The following is an 18,726-nucleotide window of genomic DNA, read 5'->3' as shown; positions in this document are numbered from 1 at the left end:
GAATGGCCAGTGTCTTATGCCATGTGAACACGGCCTAAAAAAGCGAGGAAAAAATCCTGTGAATAAGAAACCAACTTCAGCATGGTGAGCTGTGATTGGTTGCTATGAGCAGCAGTTTGTCTCAGTTTTGGTCAGTCTTCTCTCAGTCTTTGTACAGTGATGGCAGCTGTGCAGCTTGTTCTGTGTTCCATCCACTTGTGGCTCAGACTGCGGCGTCTACACACACGGTCCGTCCTCACACAGGTCTCACATCTACCCACCATACATTACTTTGCCGTTACCGGCGCTTATACCTCGGTAAATAAACGTTCAGACGATAAAACGTATGCAGCCGTATTCCCACACATTCGTCACACCTGTCACGCAGTACTACCGTTCCCCGCTAGATGTCTCCACCACCCATACGGTTTGCACCGGAAGTTTCCCTATCCCGGAAGCATTGCGGAGCCTGGTGCCGCAGTGCATTGTGGGCTGAGTGCACCACTTTGAATGGGGTTTGCGAGACGCGGGATCCCGGTGGGAGCCCTTGTTCCGTTACGTAAGGGGGTGACGTCACAGTGCGAGCTTGCCGCTGTGTGAGTGGTTTGGAGCGGTGTCACGTGACGGCAGAGCCTCCAGGAACAATAATATCAGTGTAGTCTGCTGCTCTCTCCTCCATCCTCCTCCTCCCCTGAGTTAGAGCAGCATGGCTCATAACAAGATACCGCCCAGGTGGCTAAACTGCCCTCGCAGGGGACAGCCAGTGGCAGGTAAATGGGGCAGCACGCTTCTCTCTAGTCATGTGGTCTGGCGCTCCATGCTACTACTACTCCTGGGGGTGTCATCATTACTGCACCTGCCTGCCTTCTACAGTGCTCTGACAACATGGCAGATAGTATACAGTAGCATATAGTATACAATGGCAGTGACAGATAGTATACAGTAGCATATAGAATACAATGGCAGTGACAGATAGTATACAGTAGCATATAGTATACAATGGCAGTGACAGATAGTATACAGTAGCATATAGAATACAATGGCAGTGACAGATAGTATACAGTAGCATTGAATAGTCTTCTTGTATTGTCACCCATGGCGTATAGGATCTTATAGGGTTAAATCACCTGTAGTACTGAGCCAGTGTCAGCATCCCCTCCATATGTGATGGATAGGTGTAATCCTATGGCCAGACCTGCAGGGGGCGCCAGGGGCACTAGGCAAGGAGGGGTCATTAGGCACTACACCATGTGTGCCAGCTTTACTTGTCCGTTACTAGTATTGTTTTGCATTCCCATTGTCTACTATGCCATGTTTATTATGTGGGTTGGTATGAATATTGTAATATCAATTTTTTTTTTTTAGTACCTTCACAGAATTAAAGGGATAGTCACACTGACATCTCGAAAAGCCCCCCCCCCCATTCACAGTAAAAGGGAACAATAAGCAGGTTGGTCCCAATACAAGAACACAGACAAAATGTTTTCCTGACTTGGGAATGTTTGGAGCCCCCATAGAGAATGAATGGCCACATGTGCATATGCTCTTTTTATTTTGGGGACAATTTTGTCATTCTTGTTGGGATCGGCGGGGGTTGGACGTCCATGAATCCGCTTGTTATTCCCTATCTGGTGGTTAGAGCATTACTTATTGAGAAGAGAACTTCTGCTTAAAACAAGTTTTTAAGGGGTTGACTTGGTGCATTATAGAATTTATTTTATTTTCAGGTACATATAAGTGTCGCTGTCACTTTTTAAAAAACTTCTGACGTGTCACACAGACATGGTAAAGGTTTTGATGTTTAGACCCCCCCTTCCCCCAATTGTTAGTGCAGGCTGCATTGTAACTCTATGGAGCATGTCTCCTGCAGTCAGATCCTAAATGATCAAAACCTTTCACTGTGTGTTTGTGTGATGTGTCAAAGTTGTTGTTTTTTTATTTTTTTTATTTTTTTTTTTTTAATATACAATGACTTGGAGAATTTTGATGATATATTTTAAGTGGAGTCTTATTTGATCACATTTATAACTTTTCAAAATACTTACAGGTCGCAATTCTCTCTTTGTCAGGCTCCCTAGAGACTGGGAATGACCTCTGCATCTAAGGGTGCCTTTACACAGAGAGATTTATCTAGCAGATTTTTGAAGCCAAAGCCGGTAACAGACTATAAACCGGGAACAGGTCATAAAGGAAAGACTGAGATTTTTCCTGTTTTCAAATCCATTCCTTGCTTTGGCTTAAAAAATCTGTCAGGTAAATCTCTCTGTGTAAAGGCACCCTAAAGGTACCTTTACACAGAATGATTAATTGACAGATTATCTGCCGAAGATTTGAAGCCAAAGCCAGGAACAGACTATAAACCGGGAACAGGGATTTTTCCTCTTTTCAAATTCATTCCTGGCTTTGGCTTCAAATCTTTGGCAGATAATCTGTCAGATAATCTTTCTGTGTAAATGGACCCAGAGGGGGAGATTTCTCAAACATGGTAGAAAGTGAAACTGGCCCAGTTGCCCCTAGCAACCAATCAGATTCCACCTTTCATTTTCCAAAGAGTCTGAGGAATGAAAGGTGGAATCTGATTGGTTGCTAGGGGCAACTGAGCCAGTTTCACTTTCTACCATGTTTGATGGACAGGATCAGAAGTGTCTCTACATCAGTAGCCTCGCTGTGACCCTGTAGATCCCAGAGACATAACATGGGACTATATGTCATGAAGCCTCTATGTAATGCTACCTTTACACAGAGCGATAATTCGCCCAATCGATCGTTTAACGATTTTGAAGCAACAATTTGTTTTTTATAACGATCAGCGTGTAGACTAATAAATCGTTAGAAAAATCGTTTGAAAATTCGTAAGAAAAATCGTTATTGCGATCGTTTGTAAGATCGCTTAAGCCTATTTGTCACACTAAGTGGTCTGCGAATTTTCGACGATTTAAGAACATGTTGAAAGATCAAAATGAACGATTTCTCGCACGTCGTTTGATCGTTTGCTGTGTTTACACGGTATGATTATCGCTCAAATGCGAAGATTCGAACGATAATCGTTCAGTGTAAACGCAACATTAGGCAATCCACGACCTACAGGTTACAGGGGTTTTCCAGAGGATTTATTTTATATTGAAAAGACCTCTGAGTGGGGAGGACTCACCTGTGCTGCTTCCTGCTGTCGATCGCTTTCTACTCTCCTTTTGATAAGTAGGAAATGCTTGCTTACGTTAGCCATTGGTTGGCTGGTTGGCTTTTCCTATGAGAGCAGGAAGTGTTTGGCAGCTGAAAATGGCACTGGTGGGGGATTGATGGCATATATTGGCAGATCCCCTTCAGCTCTCTGCTTCACAACTGGTATCATCAGCAACATTGTACAGCAATTGGTGACCGTCCCACTATAGGAATTTCCTATTAATGCTTTTTTTTTTGCTTTCTTCTTAGGGAAATTTTTACCTTTGAAGACTATGCTGGGACCCAAATATGATGATCAGGTTCCTGAGGAGAATAGATTTAACCCGAGCATGCTGTCAAACTACCTGAAGAGTCTAAAGGTATGAGGTATTCCCCTGCTAGAAGACATCATTTTACATTAGAAGAGGAAAACATATCTTTATTCCTGTACTAATATCTGCAATTATTCCGTAGATGAAATGTAATTTGTGCGTTCTGCCAAGTGGACCAGTAGGACTTTTAAAGCGCAGCAGTCAGCAGTTCGACCATTTTTTAAATCCTGCAGGTACAGCAAGGAATTTAGTCAGGAGTACGTACTTACCTCTCCACGTGCCTCCGGTGAGCGAAGGGACCGGACTCGGGACTGCTGCCAGGCAACCGGATCTTCGGTGCTGACACGTCACAACATGGCTGATGGTCTGGCCACTCAGCCAGTCACTGACTTGGGCGGGATACCGCTCCAGTCTTTGATTAGCTAAGCGGCCAGTCCATCAGACAGGAGAGGCATTTTTCCCCAAGTTGTGATAGCCACTGGCAGCTTCCAAATTTTTAAAATGGGCGGACTTCTCCTTTAAGCTATCACCCTGCAGACAGGCCTGTACAGAGGTCAGGGAGTCCAACTATCGGCAAGTCAAAGAGCACGCTCGTACACCAGGTGGAGATCTAGAATTGCAAGTGAAGGGGTTTTGTGTGTTGGAGCTAAATTTATTTCTGAAATGACATAAAAAACCTCACCCCAGCATTTTGTTATATTGGGGTAAGACCACCACGTAGGGATTTGGATAGCAACTTGGCCATAACCTCTCCAACATATTTTGGAATAGTTGGATGTGAGATAACCTGGAGGGGGTGAGGTACCATCTCATGTGAATTCTGCACATAAGTTCAACGTGGTTGACACTGCTTAAAGATCCGACATCCAAGTGTGAAAGTCCAATGTTACTTATGTATGACAATTTCTGACACTCTTTTCTTTCCATCAGTCAGTAAGTCATAGGTTTACTTAAAGGGGTTATCCAGCTGTTACATTTTTTTTTATATACATTGCTGGCCTGTTGGTTAACATAATAAACATGTTATTCCTACCTCTCTGCTACTTCTGAGACAAATTCATCTCGGGAGTGACAGCCTGCTCAGCCAATCACTGGCCGTGGGGCTGTTCTGTCTTAGCCAATAATTTGCTAAGCAGGCTGTCTCTCCCTAGCGGAGATGCAGTTAGCAGGGGACCCAGAGAGGCGACATTGGGGAAGCGCAGACATGTAAGCATAACATGTTTATTATGTTTACCAACAGTCCAACAATATATGCAAAAATTTTAACAGCTGGATACCCCCTTTAACCCCTGGCCGCCTGTCACCAGACGACCCTTTGCGTACAGGTACGTCCTGGGTGTATATCCAGCTATGAAGCACGCTCCAGAGCGAAGTGCGCTTCAAAGCAGGTGGGGAAGGCTGAAATTAGCAGCCAGGCCCTCACCGTTAATGACAGGCTGCATCGATCGCGCTGCATCCTGTCATTAACCCCTTAAATTCCGCGATTGCAGGGCAATCGCAGTGTTTGGCTGGGTTCACACTATGTATATTTGAGGCTGTATTTGTGAGGCTGTATAGCAACCAAAACCAGGAGTGGATTGAAAACACAGAAAGGCTCTGTTCACATAATGTTGTAATTGAGTGGATGGCCGTCATTTAATGGCAAATTTTTGCTGTTATTTTAAAACAACGGCTGTTATATTGAAATAATGGCAGTTATTTACTGTTATATGGCGGCCATCCACTCAATTTCAACATTGTGTGAACAGAGCCTTTCTGTGTTTTCAATCCACTCCTGGTTTTGGTTGCTATGAGGACCTGACTTGAGGACCAAATACTGCCTGAAGTATACAGTGTGTGAACCCAGCTTTTAAGTGTAAGTGATAGGAGCGGCTTCTGTCACTTACCGATTGGGACCCCCGCAATGACTGTGGGGGTCCCGATCGTTGTGTCAGATTGCCGGAGGTCTCTTACCTTCCTCCAGGCGTCCGATCGACCTTCTGTTGATTAAGTCTGCCACAGGCAGGCCCAATGAGCAGAGCGCCTATTACACTGATCAATGCTATGCCTCTGGCATATCAATGATAAGTGTATGCAATCTAATGATTGCATTTAAAATTCCCCCAAAGCCCCTCCACCAATAAAAATTTAAATCAACCCCCTAAATAAATAAATATATCATATACGTAATTGTGTAATTGCGTAATTGTCCGATCTATTAAACAAAAGCGCCAGGATTTTTTTTTTTTTTTTTTAAGGTTAAGACCTTTGTTAAAACCTTGCCATTTATGGAATTCCTGTAGATTAATTTCTTTTTGGGGTTTGGGGGCTATTTCTGTTTTTGTAAGAGATGTCTGATTTGAATGAACTGAAAATACTTATAGAAATCACAAAGTGCAAATCCAGCTTTAAAGGGTACCATCATCTGGAGCAGGTGGCAGGATACGCTGCAAAAATCCTGCCGAGGGGCCCACGCAGGAGACAAAGCTCTTCCCGCTCGGCCGTTGGCTGCATACAATTACAATGCAGGCAAATGCTAAGCCAGAATAAAGAAATCCTTCTCCTGCAAACAGGACTGTTCATACCTGTAGGAGAGGATGCGGTGCAGCACGTTCTCACCCTGCTCTGTGTTAGAAAAAAAAGTCAGGTTCATAATATAGGTCTATGGAGCCCGACTTCCTTTTTTTTTTCCTTACACAGATCCTCTCCCCGCTCATTCTTATGATCGGTACGGGTCTGAACACTCAGACCCGGATCGATCAAAACTTTTGACATGTTTATATGACGTATCAAAAGTTTATACAAACAACAGTGACAATAAGAAATTCAAGGGGATTTCCGGTAACGCCTAACAGTCTATTATGTTACGAGGGACGATTCCCCTTTGTCAAGCGTAAGTCAAAACATAACTGCCCTGGAAATGTACTCTCTTTAAGTGCCCAGAGTTTTCTACATTAAGGCTATGTTCACACACCATACGGACAACAGCCGTTGTTTGGCACTCAAAAACAATTGACGTTGTTGCGTTGAAAATTGCATTGAAAACAATGCACAACGGATGGAAATAATTGATAAGTCGATTACTTCAATGGCCGTGGCAAACATTGTTGGCGGTTCAACACATTGTGTGACCAACAGGCGTTGTTTGCATTGACTGCAATGCAACACATTTTACTATGTAAAGAACTGCTTTTGTTTTCATAAATGAATGTTGTGTGAACGTAGCCTTAGAGTGTTCCCAGCCCTACCTTTCAGCTATGACTGATAGCTATCCTGAGTAGTGGTGAGCAGACCTACCAAACTGTTAGGGTTCAGCAACGTTGTCCGAACCTGAACGCTCAACATTTGATTCCCAGCGGCTACAGAAGTTGGATGCTGCCTTAGGGAGTCCTGGAAATCATGGAGCCATGGGCTGTATCCATATATTCCTGACAGTGTATGTTTTCCTGTGCGGTGTATGAATGATACAGAAGCCATTTTGTAGGGGAGAATCACATGGACTGTCTATAGAGAAGCAAGTAAGCTGCAGAGGCTGTAGATACACAAAAGTAAGAACATTTTAAAGGTATCCATAGCCTTTTAAAATCTAATATTTATGTTTAGCATTGGTTATTTTTATAAATATTTCTTAGCGAATTATAGTTCACCACAGAAATGTAGGTGCAGAATCCTAAAGTGAATAGTAGCATTGGAGGAGAAGAATATTCTCCTAGAGACTAATGTGTTTTTTCCTTTCTTTGTAGGTAAAAATGGGTCTCTTAGTTGATTTAACCAATACTACCAGATTCTATGATCGGAATGATATTGAAAAGGAAGGAATAAAGTACATAAAGCTTAACTGCAAAGGGTAAGTTATATGTCATTGTATTATTTCCAAGGTTGTTATGTAGAACCATTTTCACGATTGTCCAGCTGCTTTGCTGTAGATTTGCCTCCATTGCATGGACCCAGGAATGCCAAAAAACATGGTGAGTGTTGAGGCCCTGAACGATCGTAAGAATGAGTCGGGAGAAGCCCATGCTCAGCGGGGAGTGGACCAATAGCGATTCCTTATATGATTGGAAACAGTGCTGGGGGGCTTTATAACATATGTATTTATAGCTGCAGGGGCCATTTTATTGTGATTGGTTCCCTGAAAAAAAAAGCTGTATTTTGTTAATCGACTGTGGGGTGAAAAAACAACAAAAGAGATCGAAAAGTCATATATAAGTAAAAAATTATATCAATAAAAACTATACTATTTCTATAATTAGAAAGCTATATAACTTGGAATGTGTCAAGAATTTTTTTTTAAGAAAAAAGTTTCTATTTTGTCAAAGTGGTAATACTATACAAATTTGTTATCGTTTTATTCGTTGTGCCCTAATGCATACATATATTATGTGATTTCTGCATGCTGAATAGCGCATGTTTAATATTAAAAAAGAAGTGACATTTTATCCCATTACTTGAATCCCAAAATGGCACCATTAAAAAGTAAAAAATTTCCAACAAAAAACAAGAAAATTGTTAGAAAATTGCCTGATTGATAACTCCAAGATTGGCCAGTCACTACACTAAGGGGGTTAAAATGGAAACCTAAAATGTTATGTCTTAAATCCCTCTTTGGGGATAGCAAAAAAGTTGTTTAAAGCCATTTTCTTTCATTGCTGCTCCATTGTTCTATTTGCCACATTTTCAAATGTGATGCATCGAGATTACAAAATGTGTAAAAATAAGTGGTTATTTGTAGCACACCTGAGGAACCAACATAGTCTTACTGCTCCCTAACCATCTCACAGAAATAAAGAAGTAGCATAGTGATATTAATGTGTGTGTCCCATCTCACACAGCTTGCATGCTGGAAAACAAGGATCTGTATTCTATACGTTTTGCTAGTTCAAAGCAAATGTACCATTAGGTACATTTTGTTTTAAGTTTTGCCCTTGGATAGAACAGCACCGGCGCAGGGAAGCCAGTGCTGCAGTCTTTTTTTTTTTTTTTTTTTTTTTTTTTTATATTTACTATGGCACTGTTCTATTCATGAACACTGGCTGGGGTTGAAGCACTGGAGGTGGGCCGGCCCGCCCCCGTGGGTGGTAACCCCCGCCCTCTATGACACGGCTCCATTATAATCAATGGAGCCACGTAATAGAGAGGTGGGGGCTTCCTTCCACTGGGGGCAGGCAGGCCGGCCCGCCTCCACTGCTTCAGCCCGTGAATAGAATGGTGCTGTACACGGGAACTGGACTGGACAGCTTCCACGTGTTGGCACTGTTCTATCCATAGGCAAAGCTTAAAGGAAATGTACCTTTAAATGTCTAAGATCACAACCTTTAACACACCAAAGTTGATCGTAAGTTTGTGCCACTGTTTTAAACCAAAAGTGGTGCAGAAGGTTTGAAAATGTGGCACAAAGTACACCAGATAGCCACATCCACTTTTAGCTAGAGAAGAGAACATTTTGCTCTAAAAAGGCAAAAAAATAGGGGTTATTAATTTCCTGTAAGGGATTTCCTATAGTAAGTGCAGAGTTGTTCTTACGTGATCATACAAAATATTCTTCTTGCTTCTAGATTAAACTTTTTGGTCTCTAAAATCGTTGATTAAGATATGTAAGTTGTAATAAATACGGAGCGCTAGAATAAAACCTGCTATAATAAATCAGTAATGATTTTTGTTCTGTAGACATGGGGAATGTCCAACACCAGAAAACACTGAAACTTTTATCCGACTCTGTGAGAGATTCATGGACAGAAGCCCGGAAGAGCTTATTGGTATGTTTCTAAATTATCATTGTAACATAGCTTGTAATGCTGAAAAAAGACATGTTTATCCAGTTCAGGTTATCACCATGCAGAATTGATCCAAAGGAAAAAAAACTCATGAGGTAGATGCCAGCTTTCCTATGGAGAAAATTTTAGAACAACAAAAACAAATTCCTAGGTCAATTACCCATCTCTATCTAAACCTATAATGTTATTACACTATTACAGAAATGTATCCAGGACTTTTTTGAACCTTTTTAGTGATTTTCACCATGACCACTTCCTCTGACAGGAAGTTTTTCTTTATTTTCTGATGACACATTCTCTTTAACCTCTTAGGGACATATGACGTACCCGTACGTCATATGTCCCTATGAGGTGTTCAGAGCGGGGCCGTGCGGCGACCCCGCTCTGAACTGCCGCGATCCCGGGTGGCGCGAGTAGCCCGGGACCGCGGCTATTAGCGGGCACGGTCTGATCGCTGTCCCCGCTAATAAGGTAATCGGAGGCAGCTGTCAGAGTTGACAGCTGCCTCCGATTACCGGAGGCATCCGTTCCCTGGTGTCTAGTGGGGAGATCGCTCCTCTAAAAGTATTGTTATTAGTAAAAAGCCCCCTCCGCTAATAAAAGTTTGAATCACCCCCCTTTTCCCATGTTTTAAATAAAAGTAAATATATAAACATGTTTGCTATCGCCGCGTGCGTAAGCGCCCGAACTATTAATTAATCACATTCCTGATCTCGCACGGTAAACGGCGTCAGCGCAAAAAAAATCCCAAAATGCAAAATTGCGCATTTTTGGTCGCATCAAATCCAGAAAAAATGTAATAAAAAGCGATCAAAAAGTCGTATATGCGCAATCAAGGTACTGATAGAAAGTAAACATCATGGTGCAAAAAATGACACCTCATACAGCCCCATAGACCAAAGGATAAAAGCGCTATAAGCCTGGGAATAGAGCGATTTTAAGGAACGTATATTTGTTTGAATGGTTTGAATTTTTTACAGGCCATCAGATAAAAAAAAAGTTATACATTTTACATATCATTTTAATCGTAACTACTTGAGGAACATGCATAACAAGTCCGTTTTAGCCCAGGGTGAATGGCGTACAAACAAATACCCCCCAAATAAAAGAAATGCGTTTTTTCAATTTCACTACACTTTGAATTTTTTTCTGGTTTTGCAGTGTACTTTATGCAAAAATTCAGCCTGTCATTGCAAAGTACAATTAGTGGGCTCATTTGGGTTTCTAGGTGGAAAAATGCAAGTGCTATGGCCTTTTAAACACAAGGAGGAAAAAACGAAAATGCAAAAGCGAAAATTGTGCCCGTCCTTAAAGAGTCACTGTCCTGAATTTAAATTTTTTTTTTTTTTTTTTTTTGCAGAAATCAATAGTCCAGGTGACTTTAAGAAACTTTGTAATTGGGTTTATTAGGCAAATATGCCATTATCTGCATTTAAAAAGCCTTTTCCCAGGTCCCCTTCCTCCTCTCCTTTCTGTCATCCACTGCTCAGAATCAGGAAATCTCAATCAGAGGCATCCTGTCTGTTCTATGGAGAGGGGAGTGGGGAAAAGAGACGGAGGAGAAATGTCAGCAGCAGAAAACAGAGTACATACCCTTACAATGGGGAACTAGACAGGGGTGTCCCCTATCCCCCTTTCTTTTCGCCCTGGCAATAGAGCCGTTGGCCTGTTTGGTCCGAGCCTCAGATGATATAGTTGGGTTCAGACATGGCGACATGGAGGATCGTATAGCATTATATGCTGATGATATGTTACTGTTCCTAGGGGATGTGTATCGCTCTTTTTTAGCCTGTCATGAACCTTATAAGTACCTTTTGGAAAATATTCCGGTTTACTAATTAATTGAGACAAGTCGGCACTGTTACCCCTAGATCCCCTTCCTAACCAGCTACGGGTGGGTGACGTCTCCATCCCTATAGTGTCTCAATTTCGGTATTTGGGCATTCAGATAGTCACGGGCGTCTCTAATACCGCTCTCTTAACTTGTTCCCCTTACTAACAAAATCTGCTCAGAAAATTAAAAATATGGCGTAAACTTCCTCTTTCGGTGGCGGGCAGGGCCAACCTGATTAAAATGATTTTGATGCCGCAACTCCTCTATATTCTACATATTGCGCCAGTCTGGGTGCCAATGGTGCATTTTAAGCGAATTCAGTCCCTGTTCAGAGAGCTTATATGGTATGGAAAGACACCTAGAATTAGGTTGGACACATTGCAACGGGGAAAGGACAGAGGTGGCCTAGCTGTCCCTAACCCATATCTATATTACCTTGCTGCACAATTTCAGCAGCTTCGGGGTTGGGGTGTATCGGAATATATGGCCCCTACAGGGCTACTCTTTCAACAATTGTCTGGAGGCAGAGTCCCAATATGTCTGTTGGAGATCGCATCTCAGACCAGGCCCCGGACGTACCAATTCTACTGCCCATGCTGCGTAAAGTCTGGGCACAGATAAAGCGCTTTTTAGAGTGCGGACAATATACTAAATACACTTCGCTGTGGTGCAATCCTGGGTTCCCGCACCTGCTCAAATTGGATGGAGCTTTGTTTTGGGAACAGAATGGCTCGAATGTTCTCTCGCAGCTATTTCATGAGGGAGCCTTCAAGTCTTTCGCCCATTTACAGGAGGATTTTAATTTACCGCATTCGTCTTTATGTCCAGCAGACCTCTGACAATCAAGGAGCAGTGGGAGATGGATGGGGGTCCCATAACGAATGACCAATGGTCAACTGTCTTAGCTTTTTTTGTTTCAATAAAAAAGATCTGATTTAAAAAAAAAAAAGAAAACAGAGAACAAAGGATTACTCAGGGGAGCTATTTAGAGTGCTATTCAGAGGTCATATAGGTCAGTGGTGACATCAGAGGAGAGAGGGTTGATGTAGCTTTTAATTAACTCTTTGTTGTCCTGTTTTGGTGTCTCTTTTCACTCTCTCCATAGGAGAACAATGATAAAAATTCATTTTTCGGCTAATAAACCTAATTACAAAGTTTCTTAAAATCACCTGAACTGTTGATTTCTGCAAAAAAAAAAATTTCACGACAGTGACTCTTTAAGGAAAATTGCAATAAAGGGAACCGGTCACCATGTTTTGTGTAATAACCCACAGATACTTTCTAATATCGCTCAGTTCAGGAACCGGTCACCATGTTTTGTGTAATAACCCACAGATACTTTCTAATATCGCTCAGTTCAGTATATTTCATGCATTTAACGTGGCCTGCTTTATTACTCGTGAATGGGTCTTTTAAGATACTGACTTGGAACGTAAAAGGGTTAGTTCATGTGGTGAAGAGTGGCATTTACTGTGTTAGATTAAACTGTGTTCAGATATTTTACCATGTATCGTGTGTTTGGTTGAAACGCATATGGTATCAGATACAGTAAACGTTGGTGGTCCCACCATTACCACACCACCTTTTCCAACTATGCACTGGGGGTTATCGGTACTGATCCATAGGAACCTGGTGTGGCAGCTTTATGATCAAGAAATCGATAGGGAGGGTTGGTTTGTTTTCTTAAATTGGAGGGTAGAGGAAATGATATGTATTCTAGCATTTATTTATATTCCTCCCAAGTTTAAAGCAACGGTATTGGAGGTCTTGTTTGGATACAGTCAAAGTAAACCTGAATGTCTTATTTTGGTATTGGGTGACTGCAATACTGTCATGCAGAGTGGTGGGGTGTCGAATTTCCGCAGTTGGCAGCGGTGGATGTAGATGAAACCTTTACCGGCGCTGGCCGACAGTAGATATGGGACAAAGTCCAAAGCCGGTATTACTAAAAACACATTTATTTGTCTCAAGGGACAACATGTTTCGGGGTACAGGGGACCCCTTTCTCAAGTCAGTAAACAGTAGGAAGCAGGCCGTTTATATGCCAGATGCTGGCAGGAAATTGGGACTATTAAAAGGACCTTATTGATTAGGAAAGCATTAAAATACATACAATAGTAAGAATGTAAACATAAAAATAGTAAATAACACTAGCTGATGTCAGGTGACCTGTTTGAGTATACAGTCGATCGGACATACTGTGAAGCTATAGAAATCGTTGTCATAACACCGATTTCTTTAGCTTTACAGGATGTCCGATCGACTGTATACCATCCAGTGCACAAAATCGCTTTCTCACATTGAAGCCACAAGAGATGTTCTGGATATACAAATTAAATACACTATATCCTGGAGGACTAAATGAAGCATCTGAAATTAATCTATGGATTGTTCCATAAAGATCTTTTTTTCTTATTCAAATATATACAATAATCTGAAGAACGTTAAACTTCTACTATATAGATTTACGTTAATACTCGCCAAATCTCCATACAATGTCACATCTCATATATATATATATATATATATATATATATGTATGTATATGTATGTTCCTTATTATTCATCTACCCAATACATACTGACATCAAGTCGTCTACTATGTCCGATCTTAGTAACATCCCACTTGTTAAAAAACAAGTCTAAGGGCCCTATTCCACAGTAACTATAATCGGCCAGATTGGCCCGATTCGGCTGATTATCGTTCGGTGAAATAGAGAGAACGATCAGCCGATCGTTCATTTAGGGCCAGACCTAAAATCATCGTCCCCCCACCGCGCATCGCTACGGTTGAATAGTGGTGCGCGGCGGGCGACCAACGATTTGACAAGCAGCAGCATCATACATTACCTATCCAGGCTTCTTCTCCACGCTGTCTTCATCCCCGGGTCCTGCGCGCTCTATCTTCAGAATGGCCGGTCAGCTGACGGAGCGCTCAGCCAATCACAGGCCGGGACCGCCGCGGCCTGTGATTGGCTGAGTGTGGCCTGTCAGCTGACCGGCCATTCTGAAGATAGAGCGCGCGGGACCTGGAGATGAAGACATCGCGGAGAAGAAGCCTGGACAGGTAATGTATGATGCTGCAAGGACATCAATAACGATGTCCCTGCAGCCCTCGCTCAACGATCATCGGGCCGTGGAATAGGCCCAGTAAACGAGTGGCGATCTAGTAGATCGCCGCTCGTTTACATAGTTGATCGGGCACTCCTCGACCCCTGCAATAGGACCCTAACTTTTGCCAATTCTATTCTCTCAATCTCATTCCTGTTCTTTTTATTATAATTTCCTTTCCACACAAATGCATTTTTTTTCCCCAAACTGATTGCAAAAACGTAGTGTGAATCTGGCCTTAGTAAATAAGGTGGAGAGAATGGAAGACTAATATAAGGGATCACCGTCAGTTGCAAAGGAAAATAATTGAATGTATCAAGTGGAACTAGAGTTATATTTGATTGATTAGATAAAGTGTGGTGTTGTTTTTTTTTGTGGGTTAGCAGGCCACGTTAAATGCATAAAATACATGTTAGGACACATTGTACACAAAAATGAATTCCCTTTAAATCCTAGAAACCTCGTTCCACTTATTGTGGAGAGCTATACTACACTATGCATGTCCATGTTGGCACATTACCTCTAAAAGCGCCAATAGATTCCCAGAGGTTAATCTGCCAATGCGCTCTGTGATTTGCATGTTCTGGTGCAGAACACAGATATCCGGCTTTGGCAGCCAGGAAGCTGACTGCGCTGACAGCTGAAGACTGTTCTGTCGCTCAGCTGGTTTAGGTTCAGCAGTCTCTCTGGTCCTGCTCATTGCACAATTAAGAAACTCATTTGCCCTCAATTTAGTTTTATAATGCCTGTGTGGGCACAGGAATATTACTGTGTGACAGCTTGATATAGGACAGTCGTAATACTCGAGCATTTCATTTCATGCTGTGTGATCCAAGCCATAAGTGACTGCTCCTGCTGAACTTGGATTTCCTTTATTTGAGTTCATAGCTGAGATTTCCAAAACAGCAGTGATGGGGAAAGCAAGAGATCTTCATATGAAACCAAATATGTTCCAATCTTCAGAACTTTTTCATTACACAGTTGCTTAAGGGACCCTCTTTAAGGCTGTGTTCCCACAAAGTATTTTGGACTGTTATCGCAGGGCATTACACAGCAACGGCATATTGTTGCTCAAGAACAAGAGGGATGTTCTTGTATTGTCAACAATTCATGGCAACATCAGCCCTTATATGCCAGTACAGAGACCCCAGGCCAGTCAGCAGGGAACTTTCCTGGACTTTCAAGGGTTGGGTATTAAGTCTTTGATATTTGGGGGGGACCAGGTACTTCTGGATTTGAAGCCACACAAATTTTACCCGAGCAGCGTTTTCCAGGAGTAGTTCCACAATCTGCCATAAAGGGAGGGACTCAAACAGTGAAGAGTTTACTCTTCACAGGGGGATAAGGAAGGTCACTATACATCCCTGCAAAACCTGCCCTGGACTGTGCTTTAAAGATATATACCACACCTCCTTATTAGTCTAATTTTTATTATACACATCAACCACCTATACCCTGATGTACTCCACACTTACATAAATTGTCACCTTTTCCTCTGTACCCTGCAATGTGTCATAGTTTGCAAAATGGGGGTCAGTTCTTAGGGGCTTCCACTGGCCAAGAAAAAAAATCTCAAATTTTTTTTTTTTTTTTAAATAATGGACAATTTTAAATCTCACTTTTTTTTTTGCTCAATGAAACATTTAAGTAAAGTAGCACCCCCCCTTCTTTGTAAAAAGAAGAAAAATAACAAATACACATACTCATCTGTTTCCTGGGTAGGCCTTTAATGTCTCTTCTTACTCCTAATCCTGCAAGCTGGGGAGGGGGGGAGCTGGGGGAAAAAGTTACTGGAGGCAGAATGCTGCCTGCAGCCACAAGCGTGACTGGCAGGGCGGGGAGCCAATGGTTCCTTGCTCTGTCAGTGCACTGTATTTAACTATAACTTAGAGTTAAATGCATAGGTCCAATGGCCCAGCAGCTTTATGCCCACCCTTTAACCCTTTCTGTGCTGCAGTCTGTAAATGACACAGTAATAAAGCTCAGCATCACTCGCGTTGTATGCAAATCAATGGGGACTGGTCATGTGGGCAGCGCCTCTCCCTCAGCTAGTCATGGCTCCTAAGCTGTAATCACTCCCTTCTAAGCTGTAATTCCACCTCGCTGGGTGTGCGTCACAGGCCAGGAGCCTGCTACATAATTCAGAGGTGGGATTACAGCTCAGAAGGGAGTGAATACAGCCCAGGAGCCAACAGAGACACCGCCCACATTTCTAGTTCAAGTTGATTTGCATACAGCATGGGGAGGAATGAAACTACATTTTCAGGGAGACTGAGGCTACAGCAATGGAGCAGTTTACATGGTAAACGCTGCAGAATACTTCATAACGTCATTATTGTAACTCTGAACTCTAAATCGTTATGATTGTTTCAGAGCTCATGGCATAATCATGAATAGCGATGTTGGGATTTCCAAGATTCAGTCCATAGTATACAGTCAATGCATGGACTGCAAGAATCTGGCCTAAAGCTTGTGTATCAACACTGCGAGGGACTGAAATAAAAGTTATATCTCCTGTTTCAGGGCAGACGCCCTACTATATACTGCCTTTACATTTAGATAGCAAATGTCTGAGGACAGGTCCACCTTAGGGCCCTATTCCACCGAACAATTATCGTTCAGATTATCGTTAAATCGTTCGAATCTAAACGATAATCGTTTGTTTGAATAGCAGTTAACGACTAACGACCGAACGAGAAATCGTTGATCGTTCAATAAGACCTGGACCTATTTTTATCGTTGCTCGTTGGCAAATCGTTCGCATTGAATAAGAAGTCGTGCGGTCGTTCGCAATAGCGACGACAAGATGACCGCAAGAACGATTATAAGTAACTATTATCTTTTCATGTAAATGGGTGAACGATTTCAGGTCTTTTGAAATAGCGGTCGTTTGGATCGTTTATCGTTAACGAATATGCGAACGATAATCATCCCATGGAATAGGACCCTTAATCAGTTCCTGAATTTCTATTTCTTTAAAGTTTTATCCAGCGTAAGAAAAACATGGCCACTCTCTGCAGAGACAACACGGCTATTGTCTCCAGTTTGGGTGGGGTTTTGCATCTCTGTTCCATTGAAATAAATTGAGCTTAAAGGGGTGATCCAGCGCTACAAAAACATGGCCACTTTCTTCTAGAGACAGCACCATTCTTGTCTCAAGTTTGGGTGCAGGTTTTGAAACTCCGTTCCATTGAAGTGAATGGAACTTAATTGCAAACCACACTTGAACTGGAGACAAGAGAGGTGCTGTCTCTGGAAGAAAGTGGCCATGTTTTTGTAGCGCTTAATAACCCCTTTAATTGCAAACCACACCTGAACTGAAGACGAGAGTCGTGTCTTCTCTGGTAGTAAGTGTCCATGGTTTTCTAACACTGGATAACCTCTTTAATAGAACATTTGAACAGTGGAAATTGTCTGTAGGAAATGCTTATATATTTTCTTTTGTTTTGTTTTTTGCTTTGTGGATTGGAGAGATTCCATTATCTTTAGAGTCTGTTCCTCAGGCTGCTGCTTGGCTCTTATGTCTAGTCTACAGATGACAAACCCAAGGAAAAACAAGCATATATAAATATACACACTTAGAATTGTACACACATAGCCCCTGGTCAATTTCATTGTTCTTTTAGGAGTCTGTTGTTTATTTACAGGGAAGCTACCTTCATCTGGTGACACAAAAGAGAACTAATTTGAAGTCTCTTTTCCCAGGGAGCATTGCCTGGCCTGTAATATTCTATACACCAGCTGGTAGTCCCCACAAAGAGAAACTGTACCCCCTAAGAACTAGATATTGCTGCTGTATACTTGTTATTGTGCTGCTTGGTGTTCTTCTGACTTTTGTATGCAAATCTCTATTATCTGGTCTGTATAACAAAATCCCTCTGCTATCTGTGGACAAGAAGCTCTTAGTAGTGGATCTGTGTGTAGTACAGGACAATGTGGACGTTTTTGAGGAGAAACACAGAACACAGGAATGCTCACTAATTGTTGGAACAGTAATGATATCCCACAGTAACTGGCAATCTCCTACCTATCAAAACTGCCTATCTAGAAAAATACAGACTTTACTCTGCCATATATAAATCAGTCAATGCATATGCTTTAGTAGTAAATTAAATTTAAAAATGAGTATAACACAAGAAGATGACACACCAGACTGGTATAGATTACAAACATGTACAAGGTCAGTGCCACCATCCAATTTTGTTTCTCTGTATACTGAACAATAGTATGGTCACTGGGTGCAGATACAATAAGTATTATGGCATAGACACAATGGTCAAACCACTATTCACTAGGCCTTCACACACAGTGCAAAAGACACTCAAAGCAACACAGAGTAATTCTTAGGACAGAAAGAGTCCTGGACACATACCCGAATCTCGACCATCCTGGGATGCTGCCATGACTCCGACACGTGTTTTTCGGCCCTTACGCTGATTTTGGTGTGAGATCCAGAATATGATAACTAAATAATTTGTGCGGTTCCACATGCAACAATACTAAATGTTGGGGGTGATTTAAACTTTTATTTTAAAAATATATATATAATTTAATA

The 18,726-nt window shown here is 41.9% G+C and overlaps 1 protein-coding gene across 2 annotated transcripts in view; it reads left to right on the top strand.

The window, feature by feature from the left end:
* The first annotated feature begins 444 nt into the window (after nt 1–444).
* RNGTT (RNA guanylyltransferase and 5'-phosphatase) overlaps nt 445–18,726 on the top strand; it is a 267,991-nt gene continuing 249,709 nt past the window's right edge. The window contains exons 1-4 of one of the 2 annotated variants that reach the window (XM_069973561.1): nt 445–749; nt 3,412–3,521; nt 7,196–7,299; nt 9,120–9,208. In XM_069973561.1, coding sequence (XP_069829662.1) covers nt 686–749; nt 3,412–3,521; nt 7,196–7,299; nt 9,120–9,208 — 367 coding nt within the window. In that variant the 5' untranslated portion in view covers nt 445–685. Of the gene's footprint in view, nt 750–2,659; nt 2,703–3,411; nt 3,522–7,195; nt 7,300–9,119; nt 9,209–18,726 lie in introns of those variants that run through there. The other variant, XM_069973562.1, reaches the window with a different exon arrangement.

This window comes from Dendropsophus ebraccatus, chromosome 6, assembly GCF_027789765.1.
Source record: "Dendropsophus ebraccatus isolate aDenEbr1 chromosome 6, aDenEbr1.pat, whole genome shotgun sequence".
Taxonomy (NCBI): Eukaryota; Metazoa; Chordata; class Amphibia; order Anura; family Hylidae; genus Dendropsophus; species Dendropsophus ebraccatus.
This window is presented reverse-complemented; position numbering and strand designations above follow the sequence as displayed.